This window comes from Dipodomys merriami, unplaced genomic scaffold, assembly GCF_024711535.1.
Source record: "Dipodomys merriami isolate MVZ:Mamm:240054 unplaced genomic scaffold, mDipMer1.0.p SCAF_2, whole genome shotgun sequence".
Taxonomy (NCBI): Eukaryota; Metazoa; Chordata; class Mammalia; order Rodentia; family Heteromyidae; genus Dipodomys; species Dipodomys merriami.
This window is the reverse complement of record NW_027203381.1, coordinates 52,047,070-52,062,016: the sequence shown is the minus strand read 5'-3', so window position 1 is coordinate 52,062,016 and position 14,947 is coordinate 52,047,070. Positions and strand designations below refer to the sequence as shown.

The following is a 14,947-nucleotide window of genomic DNA, read 5'->3' as shown; positions in this document are numbered from 1 at the left end:
CATCAGCTCCTTCATAGTACAAGAGGTGGTTGTGTAATGTCCCTGTGACCCTCCCTGTGGCTTCCTCCTCCTTACAACATGTGCCTCCTTCCTGCTTGGAGATCAGGCTCACATAGTCAGTGTACTACTGTGCACCTGTGCCCACCTTGGCCACCCTGCCTGGGAGCAGAGAAAGACTGCAAGTGTCTCGGGTAGCTTAGGATGCTAGACAGACTGCCCTCACCTAGACAGCAGCTTTGGAGGTTGAGAAACTGCCCTTACTTAGACAGCAGCTTTGGAGGTTGAAAGACTAAGAGAAGGGTGACACCCTAAGAGAAAGGGTGGGGTTCTGGTGAAGGTCTTCTCCTTGACAGTGTACAGAGCTTATTCCTCATTCTGTCCTCCATGACAAAAAAAATGAGGGAAGACTTGGCAGCCTCTTTTTATAAGGGCATTAATCCTGTTAATCCAAGAGGTAGCACTCAGTAAACTCCACCCCTATGATCCAGTTACATCAAGATCCCACATCCAGTTCCCCTCACATTCAGGGTCACAATTGCAAAACAGTAATTTGACAAGATATAAATATTCAGTCCAATCCAGCAACGCAGGCAGCCAGCATAGAAGTGTAAACCTCAGTACCAGAGTCAATTTGAGGTAGCCACTCTGTCAGTGTAATCATTCTATCCCTAGGTCACAGGGTCCTAGAATCTCAGATGTAGAAAGCACCTCAAGAGGACTTTCCTTCAGGGCAGTCAATGCTCTTCTGAATGATGACCAGCTGCTCTATTAGTCTCCTTTAATTATCCAGGATACCTTTCTACCGTTAATCTGCCCATCAGAAACCTCATTACAACCAGTAAACGTGCTGTCCTCTGCTGGAAAGCATGGGAAATATGAAAAGACTGCATTGACCTGACCTCAAAGTATGTACAATACAGTGCCCAAGAAAAGCACTCAGGACTGTCTCCAGCAGGAATTGCACCTGGAGAGTTGCAGTTCATTGTAAGCAATATTTTGGACATGGGCTACTGGTGTTTATCCCCTACACTAAAACCCTAGGAAAAGAAAGTCCCATTATCTGTTTCTATCTCTCCTTTCCCTTAAACAAAACTTCTTAAACTCAAGAAATTGAAGACTTAGGTTTTGTCCAGACTGCTTTTCTAGTTGACCTGTTCACAAGATTCTTTCAAGTAACTTTTTCCATTTGGGACGGTGATGAAAACAAGAGGACCCTCTGCAGATGTTGTTGATGAACCAGCTCTCCAGAAATAAATGTTGGCAGGAAATGGGAGAGAGCTGGAAGAGCCTCATCAGTCATCAGCCCAAGAAGACCCTTTTCTAGGAGCTGGAGTCCTTGTGAGGGGGACATCTGTTCTTCTTAGGACTTCAGTCTTAGAGCTGTCTGGGGCCAGGAGGTAGCACTCAGAAAGTCCTAAGACCAAGGCCTGAGTCTACTTTGGGTTTGCAGAGACATCTGAGCCAAGTTATTTTCTCTGTGTGAGTCCCTTTTCTGCCTTGCCTTGAAACCATGCTATGTGGGAGATGGAAGCTCTTGGATGTAGATATGCTTGACATCCTCAGAACCCAATGCTCTCTGCAGACTGAAGCTCTTATACCTGTTCCCTGGGATCCAGTCAAGAGTCTATAGGCAAAAAAGGCGTGCTCTCCACTTCTTGGTGGTAGCATTGCTCACTTAGAAAGTTGATTTTTAAAAATGGGTTTCATCTTTTTCAGAGATTACTTTGATAGGAATCTTTTTCTTCCCAACTCTGTCTCTGCTTTTTTGTGGTGTTGGGGATTGAACCCAGGGCCTCTTGCATACTAGATAAACACTTTACAACTGAACCACACCCTAGCCCATTAATTAAGGCTGTTTATAGTACAAGTCAATAGCAACAAGGGTATATGGAACATGTTCTGGTTCCTCGGCTTTAGTGTTCAGATCTTGTGTAGACAACAGCTTTAAATAACCCTCTTTAAGTTTCTGGGCAATTTAATGGTATAGAAACTAAAATGGTGAGCAGGGGAATCTAGAACATGGTGGTGCTTCTCCAATGAGAAAATCCACAAATAGAGCAAATTTCATGAGAAACAGTATTTTACAGTATAGATCACCATTCATGCTTACAAACTGCACCTGAAATTCTCTTTCCATTTATAATCTTGAAAGGCTATTATTTAAGAAAGCCACTTTTAGTCGGATGCCTGTGGCTCACGCCAGTAGTCCTAGCTACTCAGGAAGCTGAGATCTGAGAACTGAGGTTCAAAGCCAGCCTGGGTAGGAAAATCTGTGAGACTCTTAGCTCCAATTAACACCAGAAAACTGGAGGTGGCGCTGTGGCTCAAGTGGTAAAGCACTTAGCCTTGAGCTGAAGAGCTCAGGGACAGTTCCCAGGCCCAGAGTTCAAGCCCCATGTTCAAGAAGAATAAAAAAATCACTTTCGAAAAGTTGTCCAGCAATACAGGGTGGAGGCATTATTTTCTGCTTTTCTGAAATTATGCCTATAGTTCTCTTTTTTATTTAAATCACAGGTAGTAAGAATCAAGCTGTTTCTTTGTTGATGTCCTCAGAGAGGAAGACCCTGTGTGTATCATAGCTTATCTCCTAGCAGCAGTTACAGAGTTGTTTCAAGTAACTAAGTAACTAGTCAACTCAGAAGCCAAGAATAAAAAAGCCACCAAAAACACCAGAAAGGCAAAGAAAGAAATTAGGTAAAATGGATATAAAGGGTTTGAATCGATAATTCTGTAAGATGTATGAATAGCCATTAAGCACGTGAAAATAACCACAGTGGGATTCTATGGGCAACTTAGTAGTTGCCTATCAGAACGGCTGTTACCCACAAACAAGAAGATGGGAAAATGGAACCCTTATGTGTTGGAGATAGAAATGTGAAAAGATGCAGCTACTGCAGAAAATAGCGTGGTGGTTGCTGAAAAATAAAGCAGTGAGTTGCCAGTGGTCCAGCTATTGTGCTTCTGAGTTAGTATCCCAAAACACTGAAAGCAGAGACTCAAACAGATATTCAGAAACCATGACAACATTCTTCACAGCAGTCAGAATGGGAGCAACCTAAGTGTCTATCAGTACTTAAGTGGAAACAAAAACAAATGTGAACAAACGGTAGACTATGACTCAGCCCTAAAAAGGAAGGAAAAATTGAGCAAGGCACTAGTGATTCATACATACCTGTAATGCTAAACACTTGGGAGACTGAGAATAGGAGGATTGTTGTTCAAGGCCAGCTGATCAAAAAAAATCACAAAATTTCTTCTCATCCTGGTCACAGCAGTATATTCCTGTCATCTCAAGCTACATGAGAAGCTGAGATTGGAGGATTGAGTTTCTAAGAAAAAAAAAGTCCTTGAGACTTCATCTCCTTGGAGGGAATCTGGATAAAGTGGCATGTGCAATGTGACCCAGCAGTAAGTGAAAGCCTAAAGTAGGCAGATCATAGCTCAGGCACAGGCACATGTGCAAGCCAGAAGTGAGACCTTATTTTAAAAATAACCAATGAAAAATGAGGCCAGAGGTATAGGTAAGTAGTATCATGCCAGCCTAGCCAGAACAAGGCACTGAGTTCAAACTTTAGTTCTGCAAAAGAAAGAAGAAAGGTAGCTCTGCAAAAGAAAGAAGAAAGGAAGGAAGGAAGGAGGGAAGAAAGGGAGGGAAGGAGAAAGAGGAGAAAGAAAGATGAAGAGGGGAGGGAGGCCATGCACTGGTGGCTCATGTCTGTAATCCTAGCTCCAGAGGAAGCTGAAATGTGAGGATTATGGTTCAAAGCCAGCCTGGGCAGGAAAGTCTGTGGGACTTCCCAAAAAGCTGGAAGTGGTTCAAGTGGTACAGTACTAGTCTTGAGCAAAAGAGCACAGGGACAGCACCTGGGCCCTGAATCCAGGAGCCTTGCCCCCCCCAAAAAAAGAATAAAGGAAAGAGAGAAACTTTATCCATTGTACTAGTGACTCACCCCTCTAATCCTAGCTACTTGGAAGGTTGAGATTAGAATTTCAATTTGAGGCCATCCCAAGTATAAGTCGAGAATTCTTCTCAACCAGAAGCTGGATGTGGTAAAGTGTGCCTGTCAACCTAGCCATATAGGAGGCTGAAATCAAGAGGATCCCTTATTTCTCATCTAAGCAGCATCCTGAGCTTTTCCTGAATCAGTATTGCTGTTTGAGAGGGGTGGGGGACAACCAAAACTCTTTTCAGGGATTGAGATACTTCTCAAGAAGGGCCAGGAATGAAGTAGTCCCAGCTGATTTTCCTAAGATCCTAGGTTCAAGGTAGCAAGCCAAGTGTGAGGAATGGTGGATGTTTGGTGGGTGAAATGAACCATGCAGCCCACAGGCCTCTGAGGCCTGCCAGGAATGGGCCCAGTAGGTATCACATAGCCTTGCTATGGTAACTCCAGCAGGAAGGCCACCAGCTCTGTGAGGTACCTTGGAGATCCCATGGCTTCACACATCTTCCTAGAGGCTCCTCTTGCTTTCAGAATGTGGCTGGTCTACCTGCAAGTGCTGCTGAGAGTGGCATTGGCCAGAACCCATCCCAACACAGCTTCATCCCTTCCTGTGAGAGGCATCACACTTTTGGTGACAGTCTTGTCACTGATACCAGGCCTGATAGGTTCTAGAGCTGAGCATGCTACTGACACCATGTTAACTTTTCATCCTGGCCTTTACATGTCAGAACAACTGTTTAGGGGGTAAAAATAAAACATGGAACCTTTACCTCATAGTAGCTCATTGAGGAACCTTGTATTGGATAGTTCTTGAACTTGGGCTGCTTTCTTTGAACTCAGTTTGTGTGTTATTCACTCTAACATACATTTGAAAGATGGTGGCTGGTGGCAGGAGACAGATCCTGTGTGTATCTGGTCTTCTTACTGAATGGGTTCACTGAGCAGGAGCTACCTTGATCTTCCTCTCTTAGAACACATGTGCAAGTGGCTATAATGGTTACCATTGTTAAATGAGGAAGTCAAAACAGAAATGAATCAGTTTCCTAAGATCACCAGCTGTGTGGTGAGATGATGGGTCTGGCTCAGGGCTGTCAGGACCTGGCTAGAGCCATCTTTCTGTGCTAGTATTTATCTGAACCTTGATGAACTATATACATGTGGTCTGATGTTTTCGTGTGTGTGTGTGTGTGTGTGTGTGTGTGTGTGTGTGTGTGTGTGTGTGTGTGTGTGTGTGTGTGTGTGTGTGTGTGTGTGTGTGTGTGTGTGTGTACATACATATGCTTTAGCACTGGAACTTTAATTCAGGGCCTGGGACACTGGTGCTTCACCACTTAAGCCACAGTTCCACTTCCAGCTTTTGGGGTTGCTAATTGTAGATCAGAGTCTCATAGGCTCTCCTGCCCAGGCTGACTTTGAACCTCAATCCTCAGATCTCAAAATCCTGAGCAGCTAGGATTACAGGCATAAGCCACTGGTACCTGGCTTGTATGTTAGGCAGGTCTGTCCTGTGAAGCAGAAACTTAGGTGTGTTCACAAACACATCACTCTCCTCTCTGTGCTCCAGAGCTGGCTTTTAATTGCTCTAAGGCTTCTAATTGCTTCTCAGGTCTCTTAAGTGTATGTGTTTCTTGGCTTCAGAATCACAACCATGCCTGCATAGCCTGTCGGATCATCTACCGCTCTGATGAACACCACCCTCCCATCCTGCCCCCAAAGGCTGACTTGACCATTGGTCTGCATGGGGAATGGGTGAGCCAGCGTTGTGAGGTGCGTCCTGAAGTCCTGTTCCTCACCCGCCACTTCATCTTCCACGACAACAACAACACCTGGGAAGGGCATTACTACCACTACTCAGATCCTGTGTGCAAGCACCCCACTTTCACCATCTATGCCCGGGGCCGATACAGTCATGGCATGCTCTCCTCCAGGGTCATGGGTGGCACAGAGTTCGTGTTCAAAGGTAGGTCTGCTACCTCCTGTCCCTAGAGTGTCTCAGGAGCTGTTCTAAGATGTTTTTGTTGAGGCAGAGCCTGAGAGAAGAGGCATGTTCTTTTTCTTCTTTTATTTTTCTGTGCCAGTGTTCGGTCTTAAACTCAAGACCTAAACACTGTCCCTTAGCTTTTTCACTCAAGGCTAGAGCTCTTCCATTTGAACCACAGCTCTACTTCCAGCTTTTTTTTTGGTGTTTAATAGGGAAAAAGAGTCTCATAGACTTTCTTGCCCAGGCTGGCTTTGAACCTTGATCCTCATATCTCAACCTCCTGAATAGCTAGGATTATGGACATGAGCCTCTTGCATCTGGTAAGAGCATCTTTTTATTTTGCTCTATATGCTAGGGATGGACTAAGGGAGCTATTTTTTATCTCTCAAAGCATCCTTGGAAATGCCCTTGAGCCCCGGTCTGGTCAGCAGGGCCAGATCCCTGTAGCTTAAATGTAGTGGATTCCATATCACTATATGGGTAGCTATCAGGTATGGCCCAGCCAGGACACTACTTGAACAGAACCTTACCTCTGTGTGTTCCTTTACTGGCACACTTAGGCAGGACTGAGCTGCCTCTCTGACAGTGTCATACTTGTTCATGTGCCAGGTGCCTTTCTAATGGGAGAGCACATGTGTATACATTGAACACACACAAGTGCACACAAGTATCTGCTCCACAGTACAACCCTGCCTAACAAAACAGACCACACTGTGCCTGTATCTCAAGCCTATAATCCTAGTGCTCATGAAGATCATGGTTCAAAGCCAACCTTGGCAGAAAAGTCCGTGAGACTCTTACCTCCTATTATCCACCTTTAAAAAAAAAAACAGAGATGTGGCTCAAGTGGTAAAGTGCCAGCTTTGAGTGAAAAGCTAAGGGACAGTACCTAGGTCTTAAGTTCAAGCCCCAGTACCATTGAAAGAAAAAAAAAAAGCCAGGTGCCAGTGGCTCATGCCTATAATGCTAGCTACTTAGGAGGCTGAGGTCTGAGGATCATGGTTTGAAGCCAGCCCACAGGAAAACCTGTGAGACTCTTATCTCCAATTAACCACCAGAAAAACAGAAGTGGAGCTTTAGTTCAAAGTAATAGAGTTCCAGCCTTGAATGAAAAAGCTCAGGGACAGCACCAGGCCCTAAGTTCAAGCCCTACAAGCCCTACAATCAACAAAAAAGATAAAAAATCAGGCCACATATATGCAATACATTAGAGCCAAGCTAAGTAACAGCACAGAAAGAGCTGTGACCTGGTCCTGAGTGCCATAGACTAGCCCTACCTCCTCACAGCTGGTGATCCTGGTGACTCCTCTGAGGCTCAGAGTTGCCATTCCCAACCTGAGCTCCCCCCGCACATCACCTTGTCACAGACTGGAAGGTGGGAGCACCACTGGGAAGGTTGGAGCTGAGTGCTAATCACCAAGCAAAGAGGCTGGGTCACTTGAGGCTGTTCACGGCCCAGGGGCCTTGCAGACACTGTTTTAATTCTCTTTTTAAAGCTTGAACATCTTTGTAAAGTAGCACCTCCCCTGAGATACCAAGTAAAGACTGATGGCTTTGGTCTTGAGGTGAGCCCTCCAAAGAAGCATTGTAGTATCATATTGTGTAAGGTTCCCAAAACATCTTAGCCCATCTGTTCAGGGATGCAAGTTAATTCCTGGCACACCAGCCTCTGCCTCGTGATGAGCCAGGCTGGGGACATTCGGTCTCTGACCACTGGGCCCAAAACCTGTTATGTTACATGCAGTTGAGACCAGGGGCTTCCAGAGAAACACCCCACAAAACTGGGCTTCTGTTCATTTATTTACTCTTTTTGTTTGTTTGTTTGCACTCTGACTTAATGTAGATGTCTAATTTAGGGGCCGGTGCTAATTTTTAAGACTGATGGATAGTTGACACCAGCACTTTGTCATAGACACAAGCATTTATTATTTTTGCATCCTAAGGAGTCATTTTTTGCAAACACAATTTCAGGGAAATACTGTGATGGTTTCCTGTTATACTGCCGGGCACAATCAGCCACACATTGAGCATAGCATTTACACACCAAATGCAGCCTGTTTGCTGGCCACAAAAGCTGCTCCTTGCTATCTGCAGGGAATTAATTACAGAACCCATTAGAATACCAGGCCCCAAGTTCCCCAAGTCCCTTCTGTAAAAAAGCATAGTGAAACAAGGTGCTGGTAGCTCATGCCTTTGATACTAGCTACTCAGGAGGCTGAGATCTAAGGATCTTAGTTCTAGATCCTCAGCCAGTCCAGGCAGAAAAATCTGAGCGACTGTTATTGCCATTTAATCAGCAAAAAGCCAGAAGTAGAGATGTGGTTGGTTGCTAGGCTTGAGAAAAGGCCTTGCAACATGAGCACAAGGCCCTGAATTTAGGCCCCAGTATTGGCACACACACAAATATAGTGATTTCATCTGCCTTACAACAAGCCTCCCTTAGAATAGCACATATAATTCCTTTAATTTTAATTTATTATTTTTGCTGGTCCCAGGGCTTGAACTCAGGGCCTGGATGTTGTCCCTGAGGCTCTACCATTTAAGCCACAGCACCACTTCTGGCTCTTCTGAGTAGTTTATTGGAGATGAGTCTCATGGAGATTTTTCTGTCTGGGCTGGCTTCAAACCGCAATCCTCAGATTTCAGCCTCCCGAGTAGATAGCATTACAGGTGTGAGCCAGTGGTGCCTGGCTAATGCATAATTTCGGTTACCAATAATACCTAGAACACATAACACAATGCCAGTGCTCCATCAATACTTGATATACTGCATTAAGAGACTACTTAAGAATATTCAAAGCTGGACACTGGTGGCTCACACCTATAATCCTAGCCTTTCAGGAGGTTGAGACCTCAACATGATAGTCTGAAGGCTTCTCAGGCAGGAAAGTCCATGAAACTCTAATCTCCAATTAGCCACAAAAAAAGTCAGAAATTAGACCAGGCTCTGGTGGCTCACGCCTGTAATCCTAGCTACTCAGGAGGCTGAGATCTAAGGATCGAGGTTCAAAGCCAGCCCAGGCAGGAGAGACCGTGAGACTCCTATCTCCAATAAACCACCAGAAAACCGGAAGTGGCGCTGTAGCTCAAGTGGTAGAGCGCTCGCCTTGAGCTAAAGAGCTGAGGGACAGCGCCCAGGCCCAGAGTTCAAGCCCCACGACCAACAAAAAAAAAAAGAAAAAGAAAAGAAAGAAACCTGAGATCTGAGGATCGCAGTTCAAAGCCAACCCAGGCTGGAAAGACCGTGAGACTCTTATCTCCAATAAACCACTCAGTAAACCAGAAGTGGTACTGTGGCTCAAGTGGTAGAATGTTAGCCTTGAACTGAAGAGCTGAGGGACAGCGCCCAGGCCCAGAGTTCAAGCCCCATGACGGACCAAAAAAAAAGTCAGAAATAGACTTGAGCCACATCTTAGCTTCCAGCTTTTTGCTGGTTAATTGGTTTACCATGGATGTAGAACCTGTGGGTACTGAGGGCTGACTGACTGTATTTGGCATAACTGCCATATCCCTGGGCATGTGGGACTCCCTGGCCTTAACAGTGTATGTGACTCCATGGTCAACAGTGCTGGAAGGTGGTAGCATTGTTTTCTGAAAAGAAAGCCTTGTAGAGGTCGAGGGTTCCCACCACTGGCTGGGTGAGTCACAAGAATCTCTGTCTCCCACAGTGAATCACATGAAGGTCACCCCGATGGATGCAGCCACTGCCTCACTCCTCAATGTCTTCAATGGGAATGAATGTGGGGCTGAGGGCTCCTGGCAGGTGGGTGTTCAGCAAGATGTGACGCACACCAATGGCTGTGTGGCCCTGGGCATCAAGCTACCTCACACAGAATATGAGATCTTCAAAATGGAGCAGGACGCCCGGGGCCGCTACCTGCTGTTCAACGGCCAGAGGCCCAGCGATGGCTCCAGCCCAGACAGGCCAGAAAAGAGGGCCACATCCTACCAGATGCCTTTGGTCCAGTGTGCCTCAGCCTCGCCCAGGGCGGAGGACTTGTCAGAAGACAGTCGGGACCAGGCACCAGGGAGGAGACCCCAGGCCCTGCTGCCTACTGTCCTGTTAAGCCTTTTGACTTTACTACATTGGAACATCCTCAGATAGAAGATTTTTAGAAAATGCTATTTTTTTCTAAACTAAGAATCCCTTACCATTTACAGATTTTTTTTTAACAAAAAAAGACATGATTCTTTTGATGCACTTGAACGCCTGAGAACTGTCATCCCCTTCCCCCTCCAGCCTGAGTCATGAACAGCCTGTTTGAAGTTTTCTGCTTTGAACTCCGTCCAGCTGATTCCTGGCCTGAGCAACTTCGTGGCACTTTAAGCCTGCAGCATTTGGGGCGAGCGTGTTTGGTACAGGCAGCTGGGGGTGGGGGTCAGAGCTAGGTCCTTTCATTTTTGTGCTTCCAATTATTATTGTATTGCTGAGTTGAGCTTAGAAGAAGCATATGACAAGCTACATGTTTTCCTGCCATTTTACTATGGTTATGTCCTGTCTCCTTTGAAACAGTTTTACACTCCAATTTTTCTATGATGATCCTACACAGAATTAGTTTGGGACTGTAATCAAAACACCTTGCCTTAAGATAGAGGAGTCAAATGATAGTAGTTAATGACTGCAATCCTAGCTACTGAGGAGGCTGAGGAGCAAGGTTCAAAGCCAACTGTAGGCTGTAAAGTCTATGTGAATTATCTCCAACTAACCAGAAAAAATCTGGAAGTTGAGATGTGGCTCAAGTGCTAGCCTTGAACAAAAAAAAAAAAAAAGGCTAATGGATAATGCCCATGCCAAGAGTTTAAGCTCCAGCACTGGCCAGCGCACGCACACACGCACGCGTGCACACGCACACACACACACACACACACACACACACACACAAAGATTTAGGTATAGATATGTACAGAGGAAAAAGTACAAGGTTTAGCTAAACTATCTTATCATCTATACCAAAATAAGGAGAAAAATCAAAGCTTTAGGAAATGTTGAGTGGGAATGTATGGTAATTAAAGTTTAAAAGTAATTTAAACTGTTCTTACTTCACTACTTTTGTTTTGCTGAGAGAAGAGGCACATGTTCTGTGCTGCTGGTTACATAATGCAAGCTGCTTCTGTATTTGTTCTCACCAGGCCCAGACACTGGGAAAAATAAGAAAGCAAGCTAGTTTGGTGCTGGTGACTCATGCTGAGATCTGAGGATCATGGTTTGAAGATAGTATGGGCACAAAATCCCATAAGACTCTTATCTCCAATTAACCAGCAAAAAGCCAGATGTGGAGCTGTGACTGAAGTGACAGCAATCAACAGCCTTAAGTGAAAAGCTAAGAGTCATAGCCGAGCCCTGAGAGTTCAAGCCCCAGTGCCAGCACCAACAAATGAAGTAACAACAAAAAAGAACATCCTGATTCTAGTCAAGAACAGGTTCCTCTGGGCAGCAGCAGTGGTAGAAGCCACCTGAGTGATAGAGACAGTGCACATTCATCATAGCTTCCCTGTGGGGCATTGAATCCTGGCACACAGTATGTGGTTAAGGGCAGGCAGAGGGAATCATTGCAGCATCTCTGCCATCTGCAAAGATGAATCTGTTATGATGCTTCAGGAGCTATTCCTGGAAGATAGGTTGGGAATCTGCCACAGTGGATCATCCCTCCATTAGTTCACACCTGGGTGGAGCAGCTTGGTATGAGTCATCTTATCAAACATGCCAGCTTGACTCAGTTTCCTTCCTGTCCTGTCCCTGCCATGTTTTCAAGGCCATCTTACTCAGAGTCAGCTTCTTCTTTTTTTTTTTTTTTGCATGCCATAATTCCTTTTGTTGTCTCCCCACCAAGTGTTATTGCTCCTAAAGACCAATGTTGACAAGAGATGTGTAGCCCAAGACCTAGGTATAATGAGAGCAGGCGTGGAGATCATGGTCCAGAACACTCACCCTCACATTTAAGAATTCACATGGGAGCTTGGCATAGTGGTATATGCTGCCTATAATTCCAGCACCAGGGAGGCTGAGGTAGGTAGATCACAAGTTCAAGGCTAACTTGGACTACAGGAGGAAAAAAATTAACTTTATGAAATGCAGAGTTTTTCCAGTGTGTTATTAAGTTATAATGATGACATGGGATAGGAAAGTGCTTTATTTTTAGATATTTAAAATCATGGTGCATACCTAGGGGGGTTTATTCCAAATGAAAATGCTAACTTAATGTCAGCCAAGTTTAATAAACAAAAAAGTCAAAAGTTATCCCATAGAGTATGTCTTATCTGTGAGCTTATTAATTGCCATTTTCTTTTTAGGGGGTGGCCAGCTAGGGTCCTGCTTGCTAGGCAGGTACTGTACCACTTAAGCTGCACTCTTAACCTTTTTTTTTTTACTTTTAGTTATTTTTCAGATAGACATATGCAATTTTCCTAGACCAGCTTCTGATTTGATCATCTTTCTGTCCCCTGCATAAGCATGCATCATCCCTCATAGCTCAGGTTTGAGATAGGGTCTTTCTAATGTGTTTGCCTGAGCTGGTGTGGAATCACATTTATAGACATGAGCTACCATGTGTGGTCCTTTATCTTTAAAGTGAAAAACTATTCATTGCTAAAACATGTCTCGGTAATTAGTCATGAATGACAGGATTATAGTCTCCCAGTTCACACCACCCACCTAGAACCAGGTATTTCTTTTAAAAGTATGCCAAAGCCAGAAACCAATGGCCCAAGCCTGTAATCCTAGCTACTCAAGAGGCTGAGATCTGAGGATCAAGATTTGAAGCCAGCCAGGGAAGGACTTCGAAAGACCATGAAACTCTAATATCCAATTAACCAGCAAAAAGGTGAAAGTAGAGCTATGGCTCAAGTGGTAGAGCTCTAGCCTTAAGCAAAAAAGCTCAGGAACAGCACCCAGGCCCCGAGGTCAAGCTCCAGGACCAACACACACACACACACACACACACACACACACACACACAGTATGCCACATATATTAATCTGTACACAGTATACATGAAATCCATGTGATCATGTCACTTCTGGTGTAACATAAATCATTACTGAGATAGACCAATATAATTTATTTGTAAATCGTTGACACTTAGGTATATATCTGTGTGTGTCACCATGTGTATAATCTTGTCTGGGTTGTGTCAGATCGACATTAACAGATGTCTCTAAAGGCATCCTCTCTCATGTACCAGTGATCTTCATACAAATGTGATTTCCCATCACCTTTGAAAAAGCAACAGTCCAGGGCTGGGAAGGTGGCTCAGTGGTAGAGCGCTTGCCTTGCATGCATGAGACCCTGGGTTTGATTCCTCAGCACCATATAAGCAGAAAAGAATCTTTAAAAAGCCAGAAGTAGCTCTGTGGCTCAAGTGGTAGAGTGCTAGCCTTGAGCTGAAGAGCTGAGGGACAGCGCCCAGGCCCAGAGTTCAGGCCGCATGACCGGACCCCCCCAAAAAAAGAAAAAGCAACAGTCCAACAGGCTCAAGAGTCACAAATGTTCATTCAATACCAAGATATTTTTCTGATCCTAGATCATTCTATAACAAACTTAAAATACTCTATAGTATACCCTTGTGTACTGGCAAGTCTGTCCCTAAGTGAGTGGTGAATATGCTTATAAATACTAGATTTGCTGCACCAGTGGTTCCAGTAGGATCCATACAAGGATCCATACTGCCCTCCTTCTCCCTTAAGTCTCTCCAGGTTCCAGTAAACACACCATTCTAACTCTCAACTTGTCTGAGAGTAAAATTTTAATTCCACCTCCAAGTGAGACATGTGGTAACTGTCTTCCTGTGCCCTTTCATTTCATTTAATGTAATGACCTCCATTTCTATCCATGTTGTCCCAAGTGATAAGATTTTATGCTTCATGGATGAATAATACTACACATATATTGCATAGCCTTTCTGCAGCCATCAATTGATGAACATGTAGACAGTTCCTGCTTCTGGTCTACAGTGAATAATGCTATAATAATCATGGGCACACAGATGTCTTTCCTATAGACTGATTTAATTTCCTTTGATGTGTATAGTGATGGAATTGCTAAATAATTCAGTATTTCTGTTTAGTTATTTTAGGGACTTCAATATAGTTGTCCACAATATCTGTACTAATTTGCATTCCATTAACAGTGCCCCAAGGTTCCCTTTTCTCTACATCCTCACCAGCACTTGTGATTTTTGATGGTAGCTATTCTAACTGGAATATGGTGGTAACTTATTATGCCTTTAATTTGCATATTATAATTGTGATAATAAACATGCTTATGTTTCTGTTGGCCAAAAAAAGTACTAGACTTGGGGAAAATCATGAATAAACAAAGGGATGCCCTTGCAGACTTCTCTGGCCTGCTGCAACTAGGTTCTTAGTCCTTTGCTAAAACAAAGCATGGGAGACTGGATAATTTATAAAGAATACACAGTTTTGTTTTGGCTTACAGATCTGGAGCCTGGTCAGCCCATATCAGGCAGCCACATGTGACCAGGCCCTGGGCTACTTCAGCACATGGGTGAAGCTGAAGGATATGCAGGCTTGAGTATAAGAGGCAAAAACCAGGGTGGGCTTGCTTTATTCAACCCATTTCTGTGATAGCTAATCAGTCTCTGGAGCAGAGCAAGCACTCACTCCAAAGACAGATGTCAGTTCTTTCATGAGGCTCTGCCCATGACCCACTCCCTCACCAGGCTTCACCTCCCAGCCCTGTTGCATTAAAGAAATTCAGGTTCCAATACATGAACTTGAGGAAAGCCTGAACGCACAACATCAGGCTTCATTGCTTACTGGGGTGCAAACTGATGGGTTAGGACCAGAAACTCTGAATAAATTTAGATGCGATCAAGACTTCAAACTCTAACCAGATTGACCCCAGGCTCCAAAAGGAAACACCTAGCATCTACTTTTCTCCACACAAAAGAAAGGGTCTGTTTTCTCAGACATGACAAGGCAAGTCTGGTACCCTAGAGTAATCTCAAACATTCTGCCCAGCGTGTGTGCCTCCAAATGATTTTGTCTGCATAGTGGTCCCAGG

The 14,947-nt window shown here is 44.4% G+C and overlaps 1 protein-coding gene across 1 annotated transcript in view; it reads left to right on the top strand.

Annotated features, from left to right (window-relative positions):
* The window catches only part of Apcdd1 (APC down-regulated 1), a 38,247-nt gene extending 24,886 nt beyond the window's left edge, over nt 1–13,361 (top strand). The window contains exons 4-5 of the mRNA XM_070029636.1: nt 5,583–5,904; nt 9,594–13,361. Coding sequence (XP_069885737.1) covers nt 5,583–5,904; nt 9,594–10,030 — 759 coding nt within the window. The 3' untranslated portion in view covers nt 10,031–13,361. The remainder of the gene's footprint in view (nt 1–5,582; nt 5,905–9,593) is intronic.
* The last annotated feature ends 1,586 nt before the right edge of the window (nt 13,362–14,947 follow it).